A 22,871-nucleotide genomic window follows, 5' to 3' on the forward strand; every position below is an offset into this window, starting at 1 on the left:
GTCGGTCCACCTAGTAGGAGACCTGCCCACGCTACGTCTTCCAGCCCGTGGTCGCCGCTCGAAAACTTTTCTGCCGCAACGGCCATCGTCTCTTAAGCCAAAAACTTAAAAAGTGAAAAATCTGTCTAGCTATCACTGTTCATGAGATATAGACAGGCAGACTAGTTGGACAGTGGTGTCTCAATAATAGAGTCCCTTTTTTACCCGACTACGGCAAAGCAAAAGGAGGGTTATGATTTTGACAGGCTATGTATGTATGTATATCTGTTCCCTCGTAACTTCTAAACTACTTATCAGAATTCGACAAATCACATATCATTAGAAGCGTCTTAATTGTCCGCTGGTTATAGGCTACCTATATGGGGTTTCACAAAATCTAATGTGGCGCCCTCTAGCGGACCAAACATACAGTTATTACCCTTTGGGTACGGAACTCTAAAAAGCTCACCTCATAGCTAAACTTGTTATTGACAGTTTTTACCATGTTACAAATAGAATTTTAATTAATGAAGGATCATGACATTAGCACAATCTGATCTCTATTAGAATGAATAGGCCCTTGACAAAAAATCTATTAGTTATTTTTTCCTCTTAGCACCTTCAGTATTCCCATTGTATCATACATATTACATAGTAATACATTGTTCGTTATATGTCGATGAACTCTTACAGCAAATTCCTGATCAGTCACACATGTGATTTTTCCTTAACCAAAAATAATTAGAAAATTTTACAATGTATGACTGAAATACGTTTTTTTATGCAGAACAATGCGGGTATTTGACCGCAATCGCACCTGATGTTAAGTGAGACGTAAGAACTAAGAATGGAGGTCACCAAGAACATACTGATACACCGATGCTATTTACTGTGAATATCTATCAAATTTTGTTTTACGTTTAACAAACTAAGTACGAGTAATGCTCTCAATTTTGAGAGCTTTGGACGAATTGAGTACACCCCTATTTAAAGGTTCTGGGTTCAGATCCCTGGTGGGGCTTACTTGTAAAGTTGACATAGAGCTTTTGTTTTAGTTTTCAATTATGAAAAATCATAATTTTTCGCCAATTTAATGTTCATACCAGTACATAATAAGTCTGTGGTCAAACAGCATGTACTTTATTTTATTTTGTGGTCAAAGTGCCTGACTACGTACGAGATAGTAGAAGAAACATTTTGGACAACATTCGCAAAGACGAACGACGAACTAGGAACACCTACCCACAACGCTTACATTTCGTCTCTTACATCTTCTTAAAGTTTAGTAAGAAAATTGTAATTTTCTTGCAAATTGCACATTTAATAAAATCAATCCTCTATTTGTGACTAAACGACAATTACTTGGTTCAATGCCACCTCATAATGGGAGTCTGTCATTCACACGCGCATCCATTGTGAGGAGGGAGGACACTCCCATGCGCTTACGCAAGACAGAGGGTTAGAAAAGTTGGAGGAAAAGTAGAAAACTTTGTAGAGAACTGCCTGGGGAGGGTTCTAGTACACTTGCACGAAAGATAGTAGCGCGAAAGACATTAGCGCGAAGACACTAGCGCGAAAAGCCATTTGCGCGCATGGACATTTACGCGAAAAAACACTAGCGGGAACAGATGCTAGCGCGAAAGACATTTGCGCGCATGGACACTTGCGCGAAAAGTCATGAGCGCGAATGGACGTTTGCGCGAATAGACACTAAGTGAAGTGAGAAATGGGTCAAGCCCCAAATTTGAAGTATTTTCATCGATAAAATTGTCCATAGATTAAGATCTATGGACAATTTTATCGATGAAAATACTCAAACTTTAAGAAGTTTGATCACTACATGCCCAGACACACTGTATAAATTATCACTGTTACGGGATTTTGCAACAAAAACACTTTTAAAGTGAACAGATATTTTACCCTACCGACGATTCAACTTGGTTGCACGAGTCATGATGGTCGCGGGCAGACTGAAAAGATGACAAGATAATCCCGTAACAGTGATAATCTTATAGAAAGTCGTGTTAGTTACTCCATTTATAACTCAAGAACGGCTGAACCGATTTAGCTGAAAATTGTCAGGGAGGTAGTTTAGAGCCAGGAGAAGGACATAGGATACTTTTTATCCCGTTCGAAATTAAAAAAAAGTCTCCATTAAGGCGGAACAAAGTTCGCCGGGTCAGCTAGTAATCTATATAAAAGAAAGTCGTGTTAGTTACACCACTTATAACTCAAGAACGGCTGAACCGATTTAGCTGAAAATTGTCAGGGAGGTAGTTTAGAGCCAGGAGAAGGACATAGGATACTTTTTATCCCGTTCGAAATTAAAAAAAAGTCTGCTTATTTATTGCCATTAAGGCGGAACAAAGTTCGCCGGGTCAGCTAGTTTATAATAAAAATGCAACATATTAATTTAAAAAAACGATAATATACCTCAATAAGCCTTGCCAGAAATCCTAAGTTGTACTAGTTGTACTGAAATCTGGTTAAAGATGCCTTCTAAAGGATTTTGAAGCCAAGGGGAGAGCACAAGTATGATTTCCGATTGCATAAAGTCTTCGAGTAGCTTTTTCAAATTTTAATTCCATCTTAAACGTCCTGTAAAAGGCAAATACCATTTGGCCTAGAATTATTTAGAGTAATGTGAATTGAGTCTCAAGACTTACCAAGACAACAATGCCTATTGCAGAAAAAAACATAATCCTTCTTTATTCAGTCGGGTAATCAATATTTTCCTTGTGCGACGGTAAAAATTCAAATCACGTAGCGTCACACCAATATTTTCCAATTGATTCGTGAATAGAACAAAAAGTGCAAGCAAAAACTCTACAAAAGCGTCCATTGACAAAAAAAGTAGTTCAAGTTTACAAACAAACGTACAGTCGCGTGCGCAACTGTTAGCACTATTCTGAATTTGAAATGCAAACAGAACTTTTCTGAAATCTGTTGAACTTTATGCAGACTGTCTTAGGTTTTGAATTGAGTGTGCTAGTGAAACGTAGGTTACTCTTGGAAAGGTCAGGAGCAAACATCTAAATACTGGCCTTTTAGCGTGGAATTGTGAAGAGGCTGAATGAAAAAAAAAATTGTCTAACCAAAATACACTCATACTCACAATCAAAATAAATTTTACCAAAATATTGTTTGTTTTTTATAATAATTTTAAAAAATAAGGATGCTTAAGGATTTTAATACCGACTTTTAAGCAAAAGATTAATTTTAAAATGCGTTGCGGACCTTAAAATTTTTACTACATATCTGTAGTTAAATTCTAAAATACTTTCGGTCTTATTCATAATCATTTTTCACATTTTATCAAATGCTTATTAGAGGTTTATAAAACGTTTGATAAAAATTGTTATTCATAATCGTCATTTAGCGCTAAAATCCTCTTATAACTGTGTGATAAGTTATCGAGAGCTCGGGCCTTGTTTAAAGCTCTAATAAACCTATTTTAACCTAACTTTTATAAATGTCATTTCATATGAATGTCACTTCGTTGGTTTATTTATTCAAAATATCCTTGCTGTGATCCTTGCTTGTGAAAATGAATGCTATAAATGCAATTGTGCATTTAGCCAATAATGCCGACCCAGCGCGACGTAGAAAGCTCTACCGCCAACGAAGCAACCCATTCGATTTGCGGGACCTAAATTTTAAAATAAAATATAGGTTCAATAAGGACACAGTGCGCACCATCATAGATTTGGTGGAAGATGATCTGGTTCAGAGCGCTAGAGGTGGTGGCACGTGTCCTGAACTGCAAGTTTTAGTGGCCATAAGATGTTGGGGACGTCGTGAGGTAAGCACAAAAAAGTGTTTTATTTTATCCCTTTGTCGTGGCTGCTATAATTATTTTCATACATTTTCAGGTACAAGATGATGCTGGTGACCTCCATGGCCTAAGTCAGCCGACAGTGAGCCGGATATGCGCCAGAGTCGCGCATGCAATCGCGAATAAGGCAAATTCCTTCATCAAAATGCCTATCACTATAGGAGAGCAGGAAAGAATTAGTGCCAAATTTAGAGCAATTAAAAATTTTCCTGGGGTGATAGGAGCCATAGATTGCACCCACATTAAAATTAAAAAAACCGGAGGTGACATGGCCCAGTACTATATTAATAGAAAAGGCTATTATTCCCTGAATGTTCAGGTAAAATATATTTTGATTTTATACAGTTTACAACAGAGAAAGATTTGTTTTAATAATGTCTATAATTTTTACTTTGTATGATCTAAATTTTAGCAACATTCAACACTATATTATTGGATGGATTACCTACAGGATACTGTTTTTTTTATTTTAGGTTGTCTGTGATGCTGACCTCAAAATAATGGATATAGTGGCTAGATGGCGAGGCAGTACACATGACAGTCGAATTTTTATGGAGAGCAATATAAAACAACGATTTGAGGATAGGCAGTTTAGAGGACGCCTTATTGGCGATTCGGGCTACCCTCTTCTGCCATATCTATTTACACCTATTTTAAGGCCTAGTCGTCCAGAAGAAGAAGCATACAATAATGCTCACATCTCAACTAGGAACACTGTTGAAAGGTGTTTTGGGGTGTGGAAGCAGCGGTTCCAATGCCTACTCCATGGCTTACCAGTAAGCCTCCAAAATGGAAAAGCTGTGATCATAGCATTGGCTGTATTACATAATATAGCCATTGATATGAATGACACATTGTTAGGTAAATGTTATCAATTTGACTGTACATAAGGAATACAAATCTTTATGACAAAATGTTGACAAATTCATAATATTTTTCAGAACAACATATGGAGCAGGTCCCTGTAACTCCGCAACTTTCGACGGAGAACAGTGTTCACGACAACCGACCTTCATTGTTGAGGCGTAGGTCGCAGTTGATACTACAAAATTTTATAAATCAACATTTTTGAATGGTACTAAAATACATTTTGATAAATTCCAACGATTTACTTTTATGTAATGTCATTTGAGTTCATGAAAATGTTGTATTTTAATTTTTCAGATACTGTTCCTGGCATCTTAATGAAAATAAAAAGAATATTTGATTGAAAAATACCTGTATTTCAATTTTCAGTCCAATTTGTTACTATCACAAAAACAAAACCTGTAGTTCTCTTTAAAAAAGCAATTATTCTGCAAAAATTCAAAACAAATTACTTTATATCACTAATTTAAGTACAATTAGTTTCAACAAACTTACTTATTAAAAATCACAGTTCAATTCTTTAAAACAAAGAAATTGCTTAAGTATAAACGTTTCTATTCGGAGGTTATCAACCTTCTACATTTAAAACAAAATAACCATAATTTACACTATTATTATAAAGGCGAATGTTTGTGACTAGGCATATGTGTATTTACTTTATATCACTAATTTAAGTACAATTATTAAACTTACTTACTAAAAATCACAGTTCAATTCTTATAAACAAATAAATTGCTAAAACAGATAGATTATATAGTCTCGAATAACATATAGGCTTCTTTTTATCCTGGAAAAATGCACAGATCCTGTAGGTTACAGAAATAGTAGTCTACGCAGGCGGAGTCGTGGGCAACAGCTAGTTAATAGTAATCTCAAACTCTTATTAAGTTATGACTAGTAAACATATTCATAGCCGTCTAAATATATTGCAGAAACACAATCAAAATGCGGATTGGAACTGCATAAAATACAAATTAAAAACAAACAGAAGTAAGGGAGGAACTAACTTATTATTTAGAATCTGTTAGTACTTGAAAAACTTTAACATCAAAAGACTTATTATTCTTTATTAATGTGAGTGTAATATTTAAGTTTTTCCTGTAATAATTGATGCTCAAGATCCAAGTTTCTCCCTTTCTTCCGTTCGTTTTCCATTTGAACTTCATGCAGTTCAATCCGGCATTTTGATTCTGTTTCTGCAATTTCGGAAATCCTAACTTTGCTTAAATCAATTAAGCCTTCTTTGTTTAACAGTTTCCTTTTTTTTTTGATTGCTGGTGCTTTAAAATTAGGTTTTGCTTTATTTTCTATTGCCTCTACTTTTTTATTTTCTTTATCTTCCAATATGCCTCTAGTAGTACAAGCATGTGTATCTTCTATTTCTTCATCAAGTACCACCAATTCATATTGGATTTCTTCATTATTTATCAATTCCTGATCTTGCGTATTTTGAGTTGATTCCTCCTCTTGAATGTTAATTAATTCACTTTTATTTGAGTCCGAGTCAAATCTGTTAACATCGACTACAAATTCATTGGGCAACCAAGATGCTATATCATCAGCCCTATCGTCAGGCACTGATAATGGTGGACCACCGCCAGTTTTAATTTGAGCCTGCCTAGCAATGGTCTTGTCTTTCTTCGCACTGATTTTTATGAGGCTCCATTGCGATTTTAACTGGGTAATGGAGCGGTTCATACCAGCGCACATTGAATTAAACCTGAAAAAGAAATGACAGGATTTTGAATTACAGGTAAAGGCAAAATTTTATATTGAAGGCAGAAATCAAAAGATGTACCAACGTTGTTTGTAAATCAGCCCAAGCCGCAACCTTCCGTTTATTCGTGTTAGTGTCTGTATTTTTATTTTCGATTGCATTTACTCTTTCTTTCACCAACTCTTTCAGCAAATACTGAAAAGCAAACACTAGGCGTCAAACATAAATAAAACCATGCTACAAAAATTAGTAGGCACTTTATCAGGCTAAAAATAAGTACTACCTTATCTTCCTCCAACCAGTTTTCTGATCGTTGCCTTTTAGGCGGTCTGTTCTCCTTCGTCATGGACATAATTAGTATCCGATGTAACTAGCCGGGTCGTCGTAAGAGCTTATTGCAGAGTACAGGGTAAGAGGTACAGAATCCAGAACATACAATCCCAAGTTTTATAAAAGTTTGATAAAACTTGGGAGTTGATCGAAAAAACCGAAAACTTTATTAAATGTTCGTGCCAAATGTCAATGTCAGTAAGTAAAACGTCACAGCTGCCAATTTTTTGTTTTTTTTTTCTGCGATTTGTCTATGATTTTACATGGTCCATCAAGTTAAATCACCAAAAAAGCTGTTTTCGTTCATTCTTTTTGTATAGTCTGTGGAAAGAAAATATTAAACTCTGTTTTAGCTATCAAAGGTTTATAAACGATTATGAATAACGTTTTTTATCAGAGGTTTATAAGAGTGTTTTAAGCCTATCAAACGTTTTAGCTAATGTAGGTTTTAAACCTATATTAGCATTTTATTATGAATAAGACCGTTTGTGTTTTTCTCTTTCATTTCCCGCCTAAACCATCAGCATGCATGTCTATGGCATTTGTTAAAAGGCATGAAGTATACAAGACTTGTATAGTTAAGTGCATTTCGTATTTTCATGTATTAGGTGTGCACTCAGAGACATTGCAGGTCAAAAATACGCAAAATCTGGTCCATTGTGACGTCAAATTTTATCGTGGGACCCGCACCAAGGTGAAGGCTCACGAATTATGTGACGTCACGTGAGACACTTAATCTGTGATACATAGCACCTGCTTTGGGTAAAACCTTGTGTGATGCTCAAAAATTAGCACTGTGTGCTGTGAATGTTTGGATTACGAATTTAAAGATATGTAGATCGATACTCTTTTTTGCGCAAAACAGAAAACTGACAAATATAAAATACAAGTTCTACAAAGTACAATTTAGGCGGACTTCTAGATAGAAAAGAAATCGATATCTTCTAGAATTATCTAGCATAACAAAACTGTCACCTCTTGGATTACCAAGAGGTGACAGTTTTGTTACAGTTTCAAGTAGCTGGCTACGATTGCTACGAAAAATCACTAGAAGTATGACTACGCCAGCTACGCTGGTGAGATAAGCTGCACCTCTTTTTAATTTAAGACCACATATTATTTTATTGTACCACATTATCTCGGTGAATAAATAATCTTTGAATCTTTGAAGTAAGCTTCAAAACTTTATCAATAGCAGAGTTGTTTCTATGTCAATAGTTCTTTTCTTTTCGTATTGAGATGTTATAGCAGCTTACTAAGTACTGGACCAACCACCATAAGAAGGCCGTCATTTCATCATCATTTAATTTAAATAAAAAATAAATCGGTACCTACTACTTATGATAATATTAATCATGAAAATAACCAAAGCCATTCCATGACTCAACCTTATTATGACAGATTTTTTTATGAATGGCCATTCACACACATGCTAATACGCAGACAAACTTGCAGAAAAAACCTATGTCTCCGAACAATTTACATAATGATGCAAATTAGATGGCCAGTTTGTTCGTAACTCGAGTGACATTGGCTTGAGACAACTGAACACTCCTACCTTCTACTACCCAATTAGAAGACGAAACATACTTGTGAACTTAGCTTTGGAAAACCTAGGTTATATCTTGATAGGTTTTACATTGCTCGCACATTACTTTGGCATTGGGTTATTTAACTTTTTAACACCATCTTTTGTTTTTTTTTTCTTTATTCAGAAAACCACAGCTCTTTATAATTTATAAACTCCAAAAACATTTATTTTATTTTATTTTATTTTATTTTTCTTTATTAAGGAAACAAACAGCATGAGTTGATACATGTAAACTTAAATAATAACAACAGTACAGTAGTCTAATCAGTTTCCACAAATAAACTTTACAAGTTAATCGAAAGTTATGCAGAGTGCGAGCAATTTAAAATCACAATATATTAAAAAATGCATAACAAAACCCTAAATTCTTAAGTGGATTAAAAAAAAAATTATAATAATTAAGTTTGAAATCTATAAACCCTTCAATAAGCGACGAAACTGCGCCAACTTCAATTCAATGAAATATGTCGATATCACTGTAAGCATTATTATACTTATTACTAGCTCTTATAAGAAAACTGTTACATCTGTAATTAGTCTTGCAAACAGGGGTTGAAAACGTGAACTTACGCCCTCAAACATGTATCAAAAACTGTGAAATAACGTCACTTTTTTAAGTCGGGAAATGCTTTTCATATACCCACTGACCGATTGTCTCTACCTGTATCTTGTCTAGTTAATCACAAATAAAATATGAGCCACATTTTTTCATGTGAGAGTATAGAAATAGTATGGCTGGGTTGCACCATCTTATCTTAACTTTGACAAACGTCAAAATCTGTCAAGTTCGATACAAAATACACCGGTTATCGTAATAGTTACTGTTAAAGTTAGGTGGTGCAACTCAGCCTATGAGTGACAAGCACTAATAGATTTTAAGCTTTTATTAACTTTTATTTAACACAAGCAATATTATTTAAATCTATCATCATCATCTCAGCCATAGAACGTCCACTGCTGAACATAGGCCTCCCCCAATGCTTTCCATTTTAATTATTGATACTGAATTACTGATTACCTCTATTTCTGATCTAGAATACAACATAACCAAAAAACTTTCAGCAGATCTGTTACTCCCCCCAAGCACGATTCCTTTCTTCATAAACAACCATTTCCTCGACATCCCGACTCTTGGTTCTTTCGTCCCCCTACAGCACTAAAGGTGACAAAAAACATATAAAAACTATTTCGTAATCCCTAACACGTGCTGCTACGTGCCTCAAGATCTGTCACGCACGTAGAGCTTATTTACTTTTTGTCATCCTCTGAATTATCAGAAGTTTTTATTAGATAATTTTCGGTGCTTTTTATTGAAATTGGATTGGACAAATAGAGTCTGTTATTATATCTATAGGAGTAATTTGATGTGATTGTCATGCAATTCGGGAAATGGTTTTTAATGATTACGTAGAGCTTTTTTAATTGACATGTAGGTAAGTAACTGAAATATTTTTTCAAAATGTTAAGTTAGCATAGTTTTGATTTTCTGAAAAAAAATAAGTTTATTCAGCCAGCAACATTAATGGCAACTATAAATAATTATGATGCTTTTAAATACATATTTTTAAACGTCTTGAAACCTTTAAAATTACTTAGGCTGAGTTGCAACACCTAACTTTAACGGTAGCTGTAACAATGACCGGTGTTTTTTGTATGGAGTTTGACAGATGTTTAACGTTTGTTAATGTTAAAGTAAGATGGTGCAACTCAGCCTTAGTTTAATTTGTATTTGTTTCAAGAATCTCTTAAATCAATTGTTATTATTATCAAATTAATCAACTCTACGTTGCAACTAGCTAGCGAATGTTGCTTTCGATTTCGGGTGACACAAATACTTAGTAGTCAAGCTACTTTAAATTGTTCCCATACCACAACAACCATCCCCAAATAAATTGTAATCACATCATATGAATGCGCGACGTACTCATAACACCTGATTGTACTAATGGCCCATACAACTTAAGAGGGCCTTGGCGTAATGAATTAGCCCATTGTTCCATGGTCCCAGGCCTTATAGGCCAGCCCCGATGGCCAGATGACAATATGCTTAGTTCCGTCATTTCGAATAGCCCCTAGGTCGGCCATTTTGGGTTAGTCTTTTGTCACTGGATCGGTTTTGGACGTGCGACAATTCGTTATTGGTGTTAGTGTAGCAGGTTGGAAGATTAGAGGTCAATTTATAAATATTTCTTCATTTTTATCTACATCAATAAAAATTAGATTCTCCGTACCTACCGGATAGTTTTCATTCTGTCCAGACTAATACTCGTACATTTGCAGGTTCGATGCACGCACAATACAAATATTTGCGTGCGTGAATATTTATTACTCGTATTGATCTAAGTCTGGATTGCACCATCTTACTTTATTTTTAACAAACATCAAAAATCTGTCTAACTCCATACAAAAACCCCAGTTATCGTTATAGTTACAGTTAAAAGGTGGTGCAACTCAGCCTAAATATTTTCTACATCCTTACAAGTGAAATTTTTAAGTATATCCGCTATTTGGTACCAATATAATAACAAGCTTTACTTAGTTTGGGACGAGATAGCGCAGTAAAAAGTCCTAATATTTTTTTTTAGTTTCCTTCGAAGAAAAATTTTATCATAGTTTTTCCTGTAGCTTTCTGATATTCAATAAATAATGAATTAGCACATAACTTAAGGTCTACCTGCACATAACAAATCGATTGCAGTATCAATGAATCCGGAGTGTAACATCCGTCGTTGCGTATTGTGGACAAACAATGAGACTACAATGGTGATCGAGTCACCTTTACGGTTGAATGGCAATTGGTTTTGGGGTTAAACTTTAAACAAATCACTTTATATTTAGGTATCAAGTATTATGTAGTCGGTTAGTGACGAGTAGTGGCTCATCATCTATCAAAAGTTACTTCGTTATTAGGATTTTTGCATAATTAAGATGCATCTCAAACTCTCAGCTCTCTGCCCTGCAATTGAAATAATCGTTCTCACCTTTTCCACGTCCCAATATATTTGCTATTATCAACCCTACCAATGCTTCGGCGGGACAATAATATGAGAAGAAGCGTCACAAGAATCTCACACCCGTATTTACAACATTACTATGGGGTCTCACAGCACACGTGTACGCACAGGGTCCCAAAAACCTAGTTATTAGACAATACTTGAGTGGCGCAGTGACAGACACGAACCAATCACAGAGCTCTCTATGCGTTCGACTTCACCTAAGCAAGCATCGTTTGTGAAAACGCAAGTGTCAGACACTATTGTCGCCCTACCTAATTTAAAAACCGCCCTTTTAGCATGACATTGCCAGCCTCTTTTATACTACTGCCACGTACATAGGGGTTCCCTACTTGTGTTCGAAAGTTGATAGTTCGATTTTTATTATACCGAACACGTTGTGTCGGTAGTTCAGTTGTGCGATAATTTATTGTATCGATGCTTTATTGGTGCGATGTAACGTTTGTGCGAAAAATTCTGTAGCGAAAAACCCTACGACGATTGATCATTACTTCGATAATTTATTCCTTCGATAGTAATGTCGGTTCGAAATGCCTACTAAATATTAAATAGTCCTGTGATTTAACTAAATATCATACCTACCTACATATCTTCATTCAACCAATTAGAAAGACAGGCAATAAATTAACAACACATTAAATAATCATTTACATGTTTTATTTTCATAAACAAAACTTTTAATTTATTTTAAATTAAAAAACGTAATGATATGGAACTTCTTCCTTTTTTAAGAGCCATTTCTAATCATATTATAATCACAATTATAATGTATGTAATTATTATTTTTTTTTGCATTTTTATTAGTAAAATGTGTTTGAAAATGTACGCATAATATATTTTTTTTAATTTAAAATTAATTAAAAGTTTTGTTTATTTTTTGTTTATGAAAATAAAACATGTAAATGATCATTTAATGTGTTGTTCATTTATTGCCTGTTTTCCTAATTCCTAAAATTAATAAATAATAAAAACAATGAAGATATGTAGGTAGGTATGATATTTAGTTAAATCACAGGACTATTTAATATTTAGTAGGCATTTCGAACCGACATTACTATCGAAGGAATAAATTATCGAAGTAATGATCAATCGTCGTAGGGTTTTTCGCTACAGAATTTTTCGCACAAACGTTACATCGCACCAATAAAGCATCGATACAATAAATTATCGCACAACTGAACTACCGACACAGCGTGTTCGGTATAATAAAAATCGAACTATCAACTTTCGAACACAAGTAGGGAACCCCGTACATAGAGAACATATTATTATACAAGCAAGGACAATATATAAGATAAGCATTCGTATGCGTAATCACAGTAAATAACAGCTATATACTATGACTGTGGGAACGAATGTTTATCGGAACTGGGTCGTGATCTCAGGACACTTTTTGTTATGTTTTTTAGTTAATGACCTTTCGCACTATGGCTTGAGAACTATTGATTTGGTCGATAATAATATAAAAACTTGCTTTAGTTGGCTAATAGGGTTTGTTATCTGATTAAATTAATGACACAAAAACTCATTCATTAGTATCGTACAAATGAATAAGTTTTTGTGTCATTAATTTAATCAGATAATATACATACTATATCAAAAACCGAGACGTATTTTAACTGATGATTGGTGGCGATGGATTCTGATTCGACATGATGCGGTGACCTCGATACTACTACCATGTTTTTAAAAATGAGTCATTTACTAGGAAATTAGCTTTGGGTTCGCTGCCACCTGGAAATTTTAACACGGATTTGTGGAGCGAAAGTTTGAGAAACCCTGAATTATAGCAGCAAGTTCAGTAGATCCCGAGATTACCCTTTACAATTTAACAAATATACAAACACACAAACTTTACCTCTTAATTATATTAGTATAGATTATGCGAGTACTAATCAATCCTAAATGAATGTTCACTCGCCCTTTCTCCTATAAAACATTTTTATGTCAACATGCCAACAACGCTGTCATTATTTATAATTGGCAGTGTAAGTAAATACTGCCTTTCAATGAAATAGTACCTACTTTTTTATTAAAGCTTTGTATTGTTGGAGTCGTCGTTGTAGGCTTGAAAATAATTAACTAAGGCTGGGTTGCACCATCTTACTTTTACTTTGACAAACGTCAAAAATCTATCAAACTCCATACAAAAAATACCGGTTATCGTTATAGTTACGGTCAAAGTTAGGTGGTGCAACTCAGCCTAAGTATGATTCACGTTCAGCGATCTAGCAAAAGATACTTGATTAGTTAGATGAGCGTTGCGGATTGTTTAAATGGGATTTTTTTATTTAGCACTTGATCTATTTTAATTCAACTTTCAATAAGTCATTCTAACTATAATGCTTTATTCTTTTCTTTTATTTATGTATTCTTCGCTATCAAATCGTATCGTACCTTGGGTTGTTTATTTTTTCTGTTTTTCAGGACTCAAGCACAAATTACTTTTCAGGCATGTAGCTAGTGTTTGTTGTAGGCTCGATTGAATTATATCAGGCGCTAGTGGCGGCCCAAAAATCTGACTTCATGGTTATTCCTTAGCTTAAGTTCTAAGAATAACCCCACTAATTTGATTTTGTTCGGAATCTAACATTGGATTGTAATTAACAGAAATTAATTCAGTGAAAATGCTTTTCTATATCAACTCAGCTTTTTGCCCTAATCAACGCTGTTTTCTATTACTCAATCCGCTACAATTTCTACCACATACAATACTGGTTCTCTTAGAAAAACTAGTGAAGAGATGTACAAGGCACTATCTTTTGAAATCACATTGTTCTACGACATGTGGGAAATACTACCCGGAAACTTTCCTTGGTGTCTAAGATTTGTATGCGAACTGCGCGTACGCAACTGTGTAAACCAAACAAAATAATGCGTTAAAACTAGTAATTAGACTGATTTATTGGGAGACATTTAGATAAACTAAATGATTGCAATCTAATCTTTTCGTTGTTTTATTATGCAACTCTTATGTTTTGTAATAAAGCTGGACTTTAATGAATCTGAAATAGTGAAACCGAAAACTAAAATCAAAGCAAATCTTTTACTCGTGTTTTGTGATACGCTTGTATAGGATCAAAAACCAAAAGGGTTAGAATATTTTAGCTCGTTTGATAATCAAAAAGATCGGTTAAATAACCGTCGATGGATTGAGTTTTTTAAATTCACTCAAACTTTTCAAAGTCAAAATAGTTTCATTGAGTCATCAATTAATAACAGTTTTAGTGACTAGGCATAAGGGTTAACTTAATAACCAAATCAAAAGACGCCAATTTTTCATATTCTCCGTCCATCAAAACTGCCCATAATGAACAAAACACAATTTTCTCAGAACATTAAAACCTGGCTCGTCACTTCTGAATAATACACTGCTTGCCATCAACATTGTAGTTTGATAACGATCTCACTCATGACACTGTACTAATGACAGACATACAAGATGACAATAACAAAAATGCTGGCGCAGTTAAAAATGATTTAACGTGTTTAACTTAACGCTAATGAAACTGCGATGTGAGAAAAATTGCACGTTGGAAACAAAACAATAATAATAGGGAACAATTGCTACCGGATTATAAATGTAATTATTGTTTTGACACTACAATAAACCTAAGCAAACAGAAGATTAAGCACCATCAATCAACTTGCAAGCAACTCATACAAAATGAGTCACAAAATTAATGGTCAAAGGTTAAATTAATTGCATTAGAATACAATATAATAATTAAGGATAAAAATAAACTTTTTCAAAGGCCAATTGAAAAATTATAGAATTATAGTGCAACAATGAGATTTCAAATAATAAAGAATAAAGAAATGAAAAAAAATTTAGTTTACCACCCTGGCAAAATACCTCACGTATAGGGTCAGAGAGACGAGAGAGCACTAGCAATACTCAAATAGTATTTTTGAAATCAATTAAGGTTTTAAATAAAAATATGGTGTCATAGGAGTTTAATAAAGATTTTAAATAAAGATCACTTACAGCTGCATGTTGAGTTGCATCATTAACATCAGTCTCGAAGTTCCACTGCGCCGCCACATTGTTGGTGCACTCCTTGGACGCCTGGTCATCAGCCTTCAGCAGAAAGTCCCTCACTTGCTGTAGATTCACTTGGTGGAACCTATCATCTATGCTGTTAGTCACACCCCGGTTGAAATCGTACGGATTAGCCCCAGCATAACTAGGGTCGTTCCGAGCGAAATTTGGGTCATTTCTTCTGAAGTTCGGATCATTGTTGATGTCTATTCTATCATCACGGTTGGTCTCATCGAACGGCCGTAATGTGGAACTGGGATTGCCAGTCCCGTAATTAACATTAGGATATCCATTGTTGTTGATATCAGGATTAATCCCTCTAAAGGTAGATGACACTGGGAACACTCCGGGAGTGCTCGGATTTGAAGGTCTGACTGTGCTAAACCCGAAGTTCTGATTTTGGATATCGTACTGGTTCCCGGGGGAGTTTATCGACGATTGCGTACTGGATAGCCCGTATCCATTGTTGTATCTTTGGGTGCTGGATATAGGCGGGAGATCCAACTGTGGGGTTGATGTACACGGTTTCGCCAGGAGCAACACGAGTGCGAATTTAAAAATTGTTCTTGTTATTCTCGTTAGTGCGCAGGCCATTTTCGCGACCTGTGTCTAGCGCTGTCAACTGGTGCGTTGTTCTGGGGAGCGCACGCGCAGCCGACTGTGCCTTGTCTACGTGAACTCGGGCCGTGTGAAGCTCTTTGTTAGTCCTTCGTACAGTCGGTCGGTAAAGCATCCAATTTGACCCTTATTAGAACGACGCAAGGAAACATTTAAGGCTGTATTGACTGACTCTGAAGGTATGGGACGTAATTGCGCATATAATTAGTTTTGGGCTGTGCGTTGATTAATTGGGAATTTGATGTGATCTTGATTTTTCTGCGGTCATAATTTGGATAATTGATTCGTTAAAACAATAATTAGTTAACCTTTAGCTATCATAACATAGATTAAGCGTATCTCAGAGTAATCAAATCTATGTACTTATGTTTTTTTAATGAAAACTTAGTATCGTGCTTTTGGAAAAATGTTATTGAAAGCTTGATATTACATTACGCGCCTATAACAAATGAAAATCCACACAGGCGATGCTGCAGGCACAAGCTCTACTAGCTTTTACATTAATCAGTTTTATGAATACTTATTAAACTGAAATGAAAGATTAAAATTATCATGCTATTAATATTGTCGACGCGTACGTACCTTCCTAAGTCATTACCGAGGCAAAACCAAAAGTGACGTTGACGATTAAAGTGAAAATTCCCCAAAGGAAGTCTCCGAACGCACCATGTATTGTATAAGCCAATTGTACACTTACGTATTGCGCAAAGTAAATGCAATCCCGTGAGGACCACGCCTTACACCGTTTGACGATTAGTGCTCGCATATTTTGTGTCAATGGCTCAAAATGTAGGGTAGGTACAGATTGTTGTGTAAGATAAGAATGTTGAGAGCACCTTGAAATTAGTAGACTCTGTTGCTAAGGGAACTTGAGTGGAATAGACTTGAAACTCAGATGATGAATTTTGAGTAAAAACCATAGAATGAAAAAGCTACACATAGGAATATAGACAAGGCTAAAAATAAGAAAAGAGATTTTAGTTTTATCTAAGAATTCGAGTTCAAAATAGAGAGAGATATAGATCTGAGATGGATTGTTACATGTGAATCAATATATTTACTTACATAGCAAACTTAATTTGAAATCTGAAGTATTTACTATTTAATTTCTATGTAAATAATAAGTAAGTTGTTCAGTTCAGCTGCTCGCTATCTCGTAATATTTAAATGTAAAGACGATTGGACTGGAAACCAATACAGTTTTGACTACTTACTTACTAACGGAAACTCTACCCAGAACAATATTAAACCTACCAACTCGCACTGCTATTTAATCTTTTAATTTCGGGTAAACGTAGTTTAACATGGAGTGCCACATTGATCTAATAGTATCAAGATGGTTATGTAATAGTTTGAAAAATGGAAAACTTTGACCCGAATTATTTAACTCAAACAGAGCAATATCTCAGCTAACAGCTAGGCGTGCCATGAAAGCGATAAGACACGAGAACGATGCGATAACGTTGCGATACAGTGACATAAGGAAGTTGTGACCTAGAAAGGTAACTTTCCTCGGTAACTTTGAGTCCTTTGTAAACAATGAGTATAGATTGCACCATCACCCTTTAGCATTACCGAAATTAAGTTATTTTTTAAGTTAATGTAACAAGTAGGTACTCAGTAGGTACTCGAAGTTTCACTTACAGGACAAGACACTCAAGCATATTAATTCTGTAAAGTATAATTTGGTTTTAAAATAACAAAAGTAGCGTCAGTAAGGTCTTATTTAGAAGGAGAATAAAGAAAGAATAAACGCCCGAAATCTTCGTTCATGATTGTAATTCGGTGTATAGAGCCGAAAAGTACTAGGTTTTTCTAACTGGCAAGTGTATGGTCGTGGAATCGATTTACCACTCCTGAATTTTTCAAATCAAAGATGTAAAGTAAGTATTCAAATAGATGCAATGTTTCCGGAAATAACCCTCCAATATAAATAAGCTCACAAAACCCACTCACTTTATATCGTAGTAAACTTATGGTTTAGTAATTAATCAAATTATTAATCAACATCTCTTCACTAATTTTGTTAATGAACTTAATTTTGTTTTTGTTTGAATATGCCATACATCTTCTTTGTAATAAATTCAAAATGATCCTTCAACTGCATCTCTATATAGCAAGTTATTATACATTACCCTAAGGCCCTACGTTTTATGAGCACAGCATTAACTGCGCATTTGGTATGCAGGAGGTGCGTACACCATGAACTGTGCTATGTGTGTACCATGGTGGTTCTCACGCCAATGTGACACAATAGGAAAATTGCGAATCGCTTTGAGACGCTGGGACATGTATGGAGTTGATAATGTGCTAATGAATTTTGGAAATGGTGAGAGAAATAATCAGATTTTGAACTGTATTTTCATCATAGATGTTTCTATGTTCAGTTGCAGCGTGCAACAGCACGCACGCTTAGCTTCTGCAGCCCTCAAATATGAACTAGAGCAGTGGTTCTTAACCGGTCCGCGGACCACTGGTGGTCCTTGGAGGCATTCCAAGTGGTCCTCGAAGAGCACTTGCACGCCTTGGTCAAAACCACTTTTAACTGATTTTTGCAGTCAAACTGGTTTACTTTTGACCGATTATGATTATGAGGTGGTCCCTGACAAGACAAAAATTTGGTAAAATGGTCCCTCATGACCTAAAGGTTAAGAACCACTGAACTAGAGAGAGTCGTCCTTTTGAATCAATCGCTCAATGAGCGTAATGTTTAAGGCCCTGATTCAGAAACTTGGCCTCAAGCAACTAGATTGAGGTATGTTTATGGTCAAAGATACATATTTAAATATCAATGTATGAACCAAACCCGTGACTTCAGAGCACTTACTTCAAACGAAAAGAAAAATAAAGATTTTTACTTATTAAACCTTACTTATGCTTCTATAGATATCTTTTATTTAGCCACTTTGGTACCTGCTCTAATGGAAGTATCCACTCTATATAGATCCCATACATTTTCCACCTTACATGAGTCGCATACCGTCTTGATGTTTCGCTGAAGACAATCGCACCTTCTTCGAGTTTTTGTAGAGAACTCTATCCGTCGTAACTCGTTACTGATTACAGTGCTTTGTATACAGGAGTAATTAGAAACGACACTAAAATTAAATATCCTTCATATACATGTCTAAAATACGTAGTCCTTAACTGAGAAAACTTCCTGATCCCAAATGAAGTAACCAAGATCGCCCTTAAAGATAACAGAAACAGTTTTTCTGGATTGCAATAGTAGCTCGGTGATTATAATAGATCGAACCTGGTTGCTTTGATACTAGGACTCCATCGGACTCTATAGCATTAATTGCTACTAAATATACAATGAATAACAAACGTAATAATTGATGTACAGTTCCTAAAATGATTTATATTTATCTCTCGTTAAAACCAAATGACCATGGTGATGAAATAATGTCGATCTTATTTGTCAGGATAGACTTCAGCCAATCAGGAACTAAGAATTAAGATTTATCGCCCGTTCTTCTAATTGAAAATTGAAATATTATGACATGCTTTTTTAATTTTAATGAACTACGAACGGTCCCTTCGTCAAGGTATCATTTTAAATCTTCATTTAACAGATGCATTGTCAAAATTGGCATGAAATTATCTACTTAAGGTTTATTATAATAATAAAACGCTACGTTGATTTCTCGCACGGTTGCACGCGAGTCTGCAAGGTCGGAGATAAACTGGAAAATACGTGTAGGTACTTAGGCCTGTGAACTTGCCATTGGTTTGTTAAGGCTGTCGCATGATGCGGTGAATCGGTTGCGAATCGGCTCACAAATCGCACTACGGTCGAATGCTGTCCGGTAGTGTGATAGCGCGCACCTTCGATGTAGCCTATCTTAGCGCCAGTAGAGTTAGATTTTCAATAATGATGGGTTTGAAGCATATTTAGGGAAATTATTTCCCTCATGAAAATTAGCCTTTAAAAAGCTTTCTTTAATGTAGAGTCACTGCATAAAATCTCTAGAAAATCGTGCTTATATAATAATTATGTTATCAAAACGATGTCATATCTCTTTTGGAATCCATCGAATAAGGTATTTTTGTAAAGAGACCTTTTGTTTGTTTCCAGTTTGATTAATACACTGCAGGTTGGAGCTTTTGGTTGATACTGATAAATAATGAAGTTTTATAATGTGTCTGATTGACCAATATCAAATTCTTACTGATGACGATTCATAAAAGTTGTTAGGGTTTCAACCTCAGTTGTTGTAATCCATAAGATAGAAGAAGTAGCAGGTTAGAATCTCCACTGAATTCAAATGTTAGTGTGAATAGCACATATCTTTGAGAAAATTGAGAGTTGACCATAGACTCTAAATAGAAGGGCGCTTTTTCCTCATGTAAATGATAATACAGATATCACTTAAAATTAGCACAACAGTAACAAAAGATCAACAAAGGTTCGCTACTTCATTCATTCATTCTCCTCGCATAGACGTTTAGCAGAACTAAGCTCGCCTTGACCCAGTGCGTAGCCCTAAACTGTGCTAAGTGACGTCTAAATAGACTGCACTTACTTCGCAATATCTTTGCAGGTTCATGGAAATCCGTAGCTTTATCTACAGGGACTATTCCCACCGCTGCAACTCCTGTGTAGCCAGGATCTTCAGCTTGACTGCCAATAAAAACCCAACCAGTGAATGCTAAGTTTGTCCCGGGGGTAAGTTAAACTGTCATTGGGCCCGCAACAAAATTAATCAGTAAAACTTCAAGTTAATAAAATGACGTGGTATCGTCATCTTAAAAACAAAAATGGTAAATAGTCACAATAATTCATTAATTTTATTTTATAATTTGCCACTTATATGAATCACATCCTCATACACAGTCCTCAACACCATACATCAGGGCTCATGCAATAATTCATCCGAAGGCCGAGCCGTGTAGTCAAATGGACCGGAAAATAAACAGAAAAACCAAATCACTCATATTGCAGTGGACAAATCTTTGAATAAAAACGAAGCAAAAAACGCTCCATTTTTTTGCCAGTAGCTGCGAACGGATCAAGCATAGAAACATATTCACGAACACGGTGACGATCAAGTCTTAAAACCCAAGTAGGTAACTCAAAGATTTACTTACACGATCTATCTTTGAGTAGGTAGACTTATCAGACCATAATATTATGTTTTAAATTACAAATCGGTTCTAGCACAGCTCATCTAAATACTGTGATTCAAGGCTGTGTCAGCTAGACAACTTGCAACTTCAGATTTTTTATTTGCATCAGCACCATTTAAAATGAAGGCATTACTTAATTACCTAGGTAGGTACACACGACAAACTTTTAGATTAAATAATGTCAAAGCCTGCCTTCAACAGTGAATTAACACGATGAACCCAAAAATGGCTGAACTAAGGAGGCTTTCTACCGAGTCATGCGAGCCACATACGTAAAGTATGGCCAACTAGCAGCGATACAAAAGGTCGATACGACTGTCGAGTTGACAATATATTGTCTCTTCCCATCTTGTGTATTTGTCGTAATGTCTCGTTCTCCCGCCAAAATATTATGTCAAAGTCAGACGGGTTCACCCATGACATTGAGTTTGTTTACATTTGGTATCGCTTCTCATTGGCCGTACTTTTAGAATGTCCATAATAATTCTATGATATTTTCGTTCACCGACTACTAAAGGTATTAACTACGCCCAGCTAATGTCATCCCGCTTATTGCTTTTGTTCTAAATGATTGACAGTTAGGGCTTTCTGAATAATATTGTAGAGCAACCTCGGGTGATGCATATTCATTGTTATATACATATTCAATTATTCCGATGGGTATTTGCAATATCTTATTTATTTTTTATTTATTTATTTTAATTACAAGGTTAGGCTTATAATCTAACATTTCTTATATCACTAAACATAAAAATGTTTGTTGTGACATTGCACATTCATCGCAATAGCTTATAAGTATAAAAATTAATATTATAGTTACTTAAAAGTTGCGAAATCTTTATGTTTAAAAAATAATAAAACTTTTATAACTTTTCAAGTAGGTTTGATGGAAAAATCTTGTATGTCTTTTAAATAGTAAAGAGTTTTTCTTTTTCTGTATGATAATTTAATAAATACCTACATGTAAGTATATTCCCACCAGCCTTCCTGAGTGAGTACCTACGGTCTACCCAAGGTTTTTAAATAGTCAAATCTTTTGAGCCTTCAGTCATTATTATAATTATTATTTTAACAAACATAAATAAAGCCTCTGAGTAAGTGTTAGTCTCATACAAGGAAACAAGTTCAGTGAATCATAATTAATGGTTTCAAACCATACAATTTCTGACAAAAAGCATGCACAATAGCAAATTTGTGTTGACGACCCAAGGAAGTGTTATTAGGCCATTTTAGAGCACCACAGAATTATAATAACACATACAAACCTACATAAATACCTATTATAATATTAGGCAAGGTTCCCAAAACTATGGGAAACTATTTACTAGCCGCGTTAGGAGTAAACACATACAGTTACACATTACCTATAGTTCGATATCACATTTTTCTCTACGATAAGCAAGGTTTTTAGGGGATGATTAACTTAGCGTGGCAGTTTCAGCGCATCCTTTGCATTGAGTTACCACCGCATTATCTTGAAGTTTCTTTTATTAAAATATATTTTCCTCTGGCCCAACAAGGGCTATTTAATAAAACCTAGTTCTGTCAGTGTATACAGAGACTTGACAATTTCATGCAAACTCTACAATTACAGTTTCTTTTGTTTTTCTCTCAGCACCAACATATCATTGTCCCGAAGTGTTAGTAGAATACCTAAGCTATATTAGGGGCCTATACACTAATAAAATCGTTATTGCTAGCTGCTTCCTAATTTTATCCAGGATTCCAGGTTCCATCCTATCGAC

The 22,871-nt window shown here is 35.1% G+C and overlaps 2 protein-coding genes across 3 annotated transcripts in view; one reads left to right on the forward strand and one right to left on the reverse strand.

Moving 5' to 3' along the window:
• LOC135073721 (angiotensin-converting enzyme) overlaps positions 1-16,026 on the reverse strand; it is a 43,857-nt gene extending 27,831 nt beyond the window's left edge. Inside the window, exon 1 of the mRNA XM_063967874.1 lies at positions 15,322-16,026. Coding sequence (XP_063823944.1) covers positions 15,322-15,969 — 648 coding nt within the window. The 5' untranslated portion in view covers positions 15,970-16,026. The remainder of the gene's footprint in view (positions 1-15,321) is intronic.
• Positions 3,266-4,992, forward strand: LOC135073720 (putative nuclease HARBI1). 2 transcript variants are annotated; one of them, XM_063967873.1, is made up of 5 exons: positions 3,266-3,781; positions 3,852-4,133; positions 4,288-4,675; positions 4,756-4,889; positions 4,979-4,992. In XM_063967873.1, exons 1-4 carry the CDS (start codon positions 3,527-3,529, stop codon positions 4,884-4,886), a joined length of 1,056 nt encoding a protein of 351 aa, XP_063823943.1. In that variant the 5' UTR covers positions 3,266-3,526; the 3' UTR covers positions 4,887-4,889; positions 4,979-4,992. The 2 variants fall into 2 exon arrangements, with proteins under 2 accessions (XP_063823943.1, XP_063823941.1); XM_063967871.1 differs by having other exon boundaries at positions 4,756-4,982.
• Positions 16,027-22,871: the final 6,845 nt, after the last annotated feature.

This window comes from Ostrinia nubilalis, chromosome 8 (genome assembly GCF_963855985.1).
Source record: "Ostrinia nubilalis chromosome 8, ilOstNubi1.1, whole genome shotgun sequence".
Taxonomy (NCBI): domain Eukaryota; kingdom Metazoa; phylum Arthropoda; class Insecta; order Lepidoptera; family Crambidae; genus Ostrinia; species Ostrinia nubilalis.

Excerpts from the sequence above, each read along its gene's own strand:
- LOC135073720 (XM_063967873.1), top strand. The coding sequence starts at position 3,527 with ATGAATGCTATAAATGCAATTGTGCATTTAGCCAATAATGCCGACCCA. Across the intron at positions 4,134-4,287 it reads ATTATTCCCTGAATGTTCAG|GTTGTCTGTGATGCTGACCT; the intron begins GTAAAATATATT and ends TTTTTATTTTAG. Across the intron at positions 4,676-4,755 it reads TATGAATGACACATTGTTAG|AACAACATATGGAGCAGGTC; the intron begins GTAAATGTTATC and ends AATATTTTTCAG.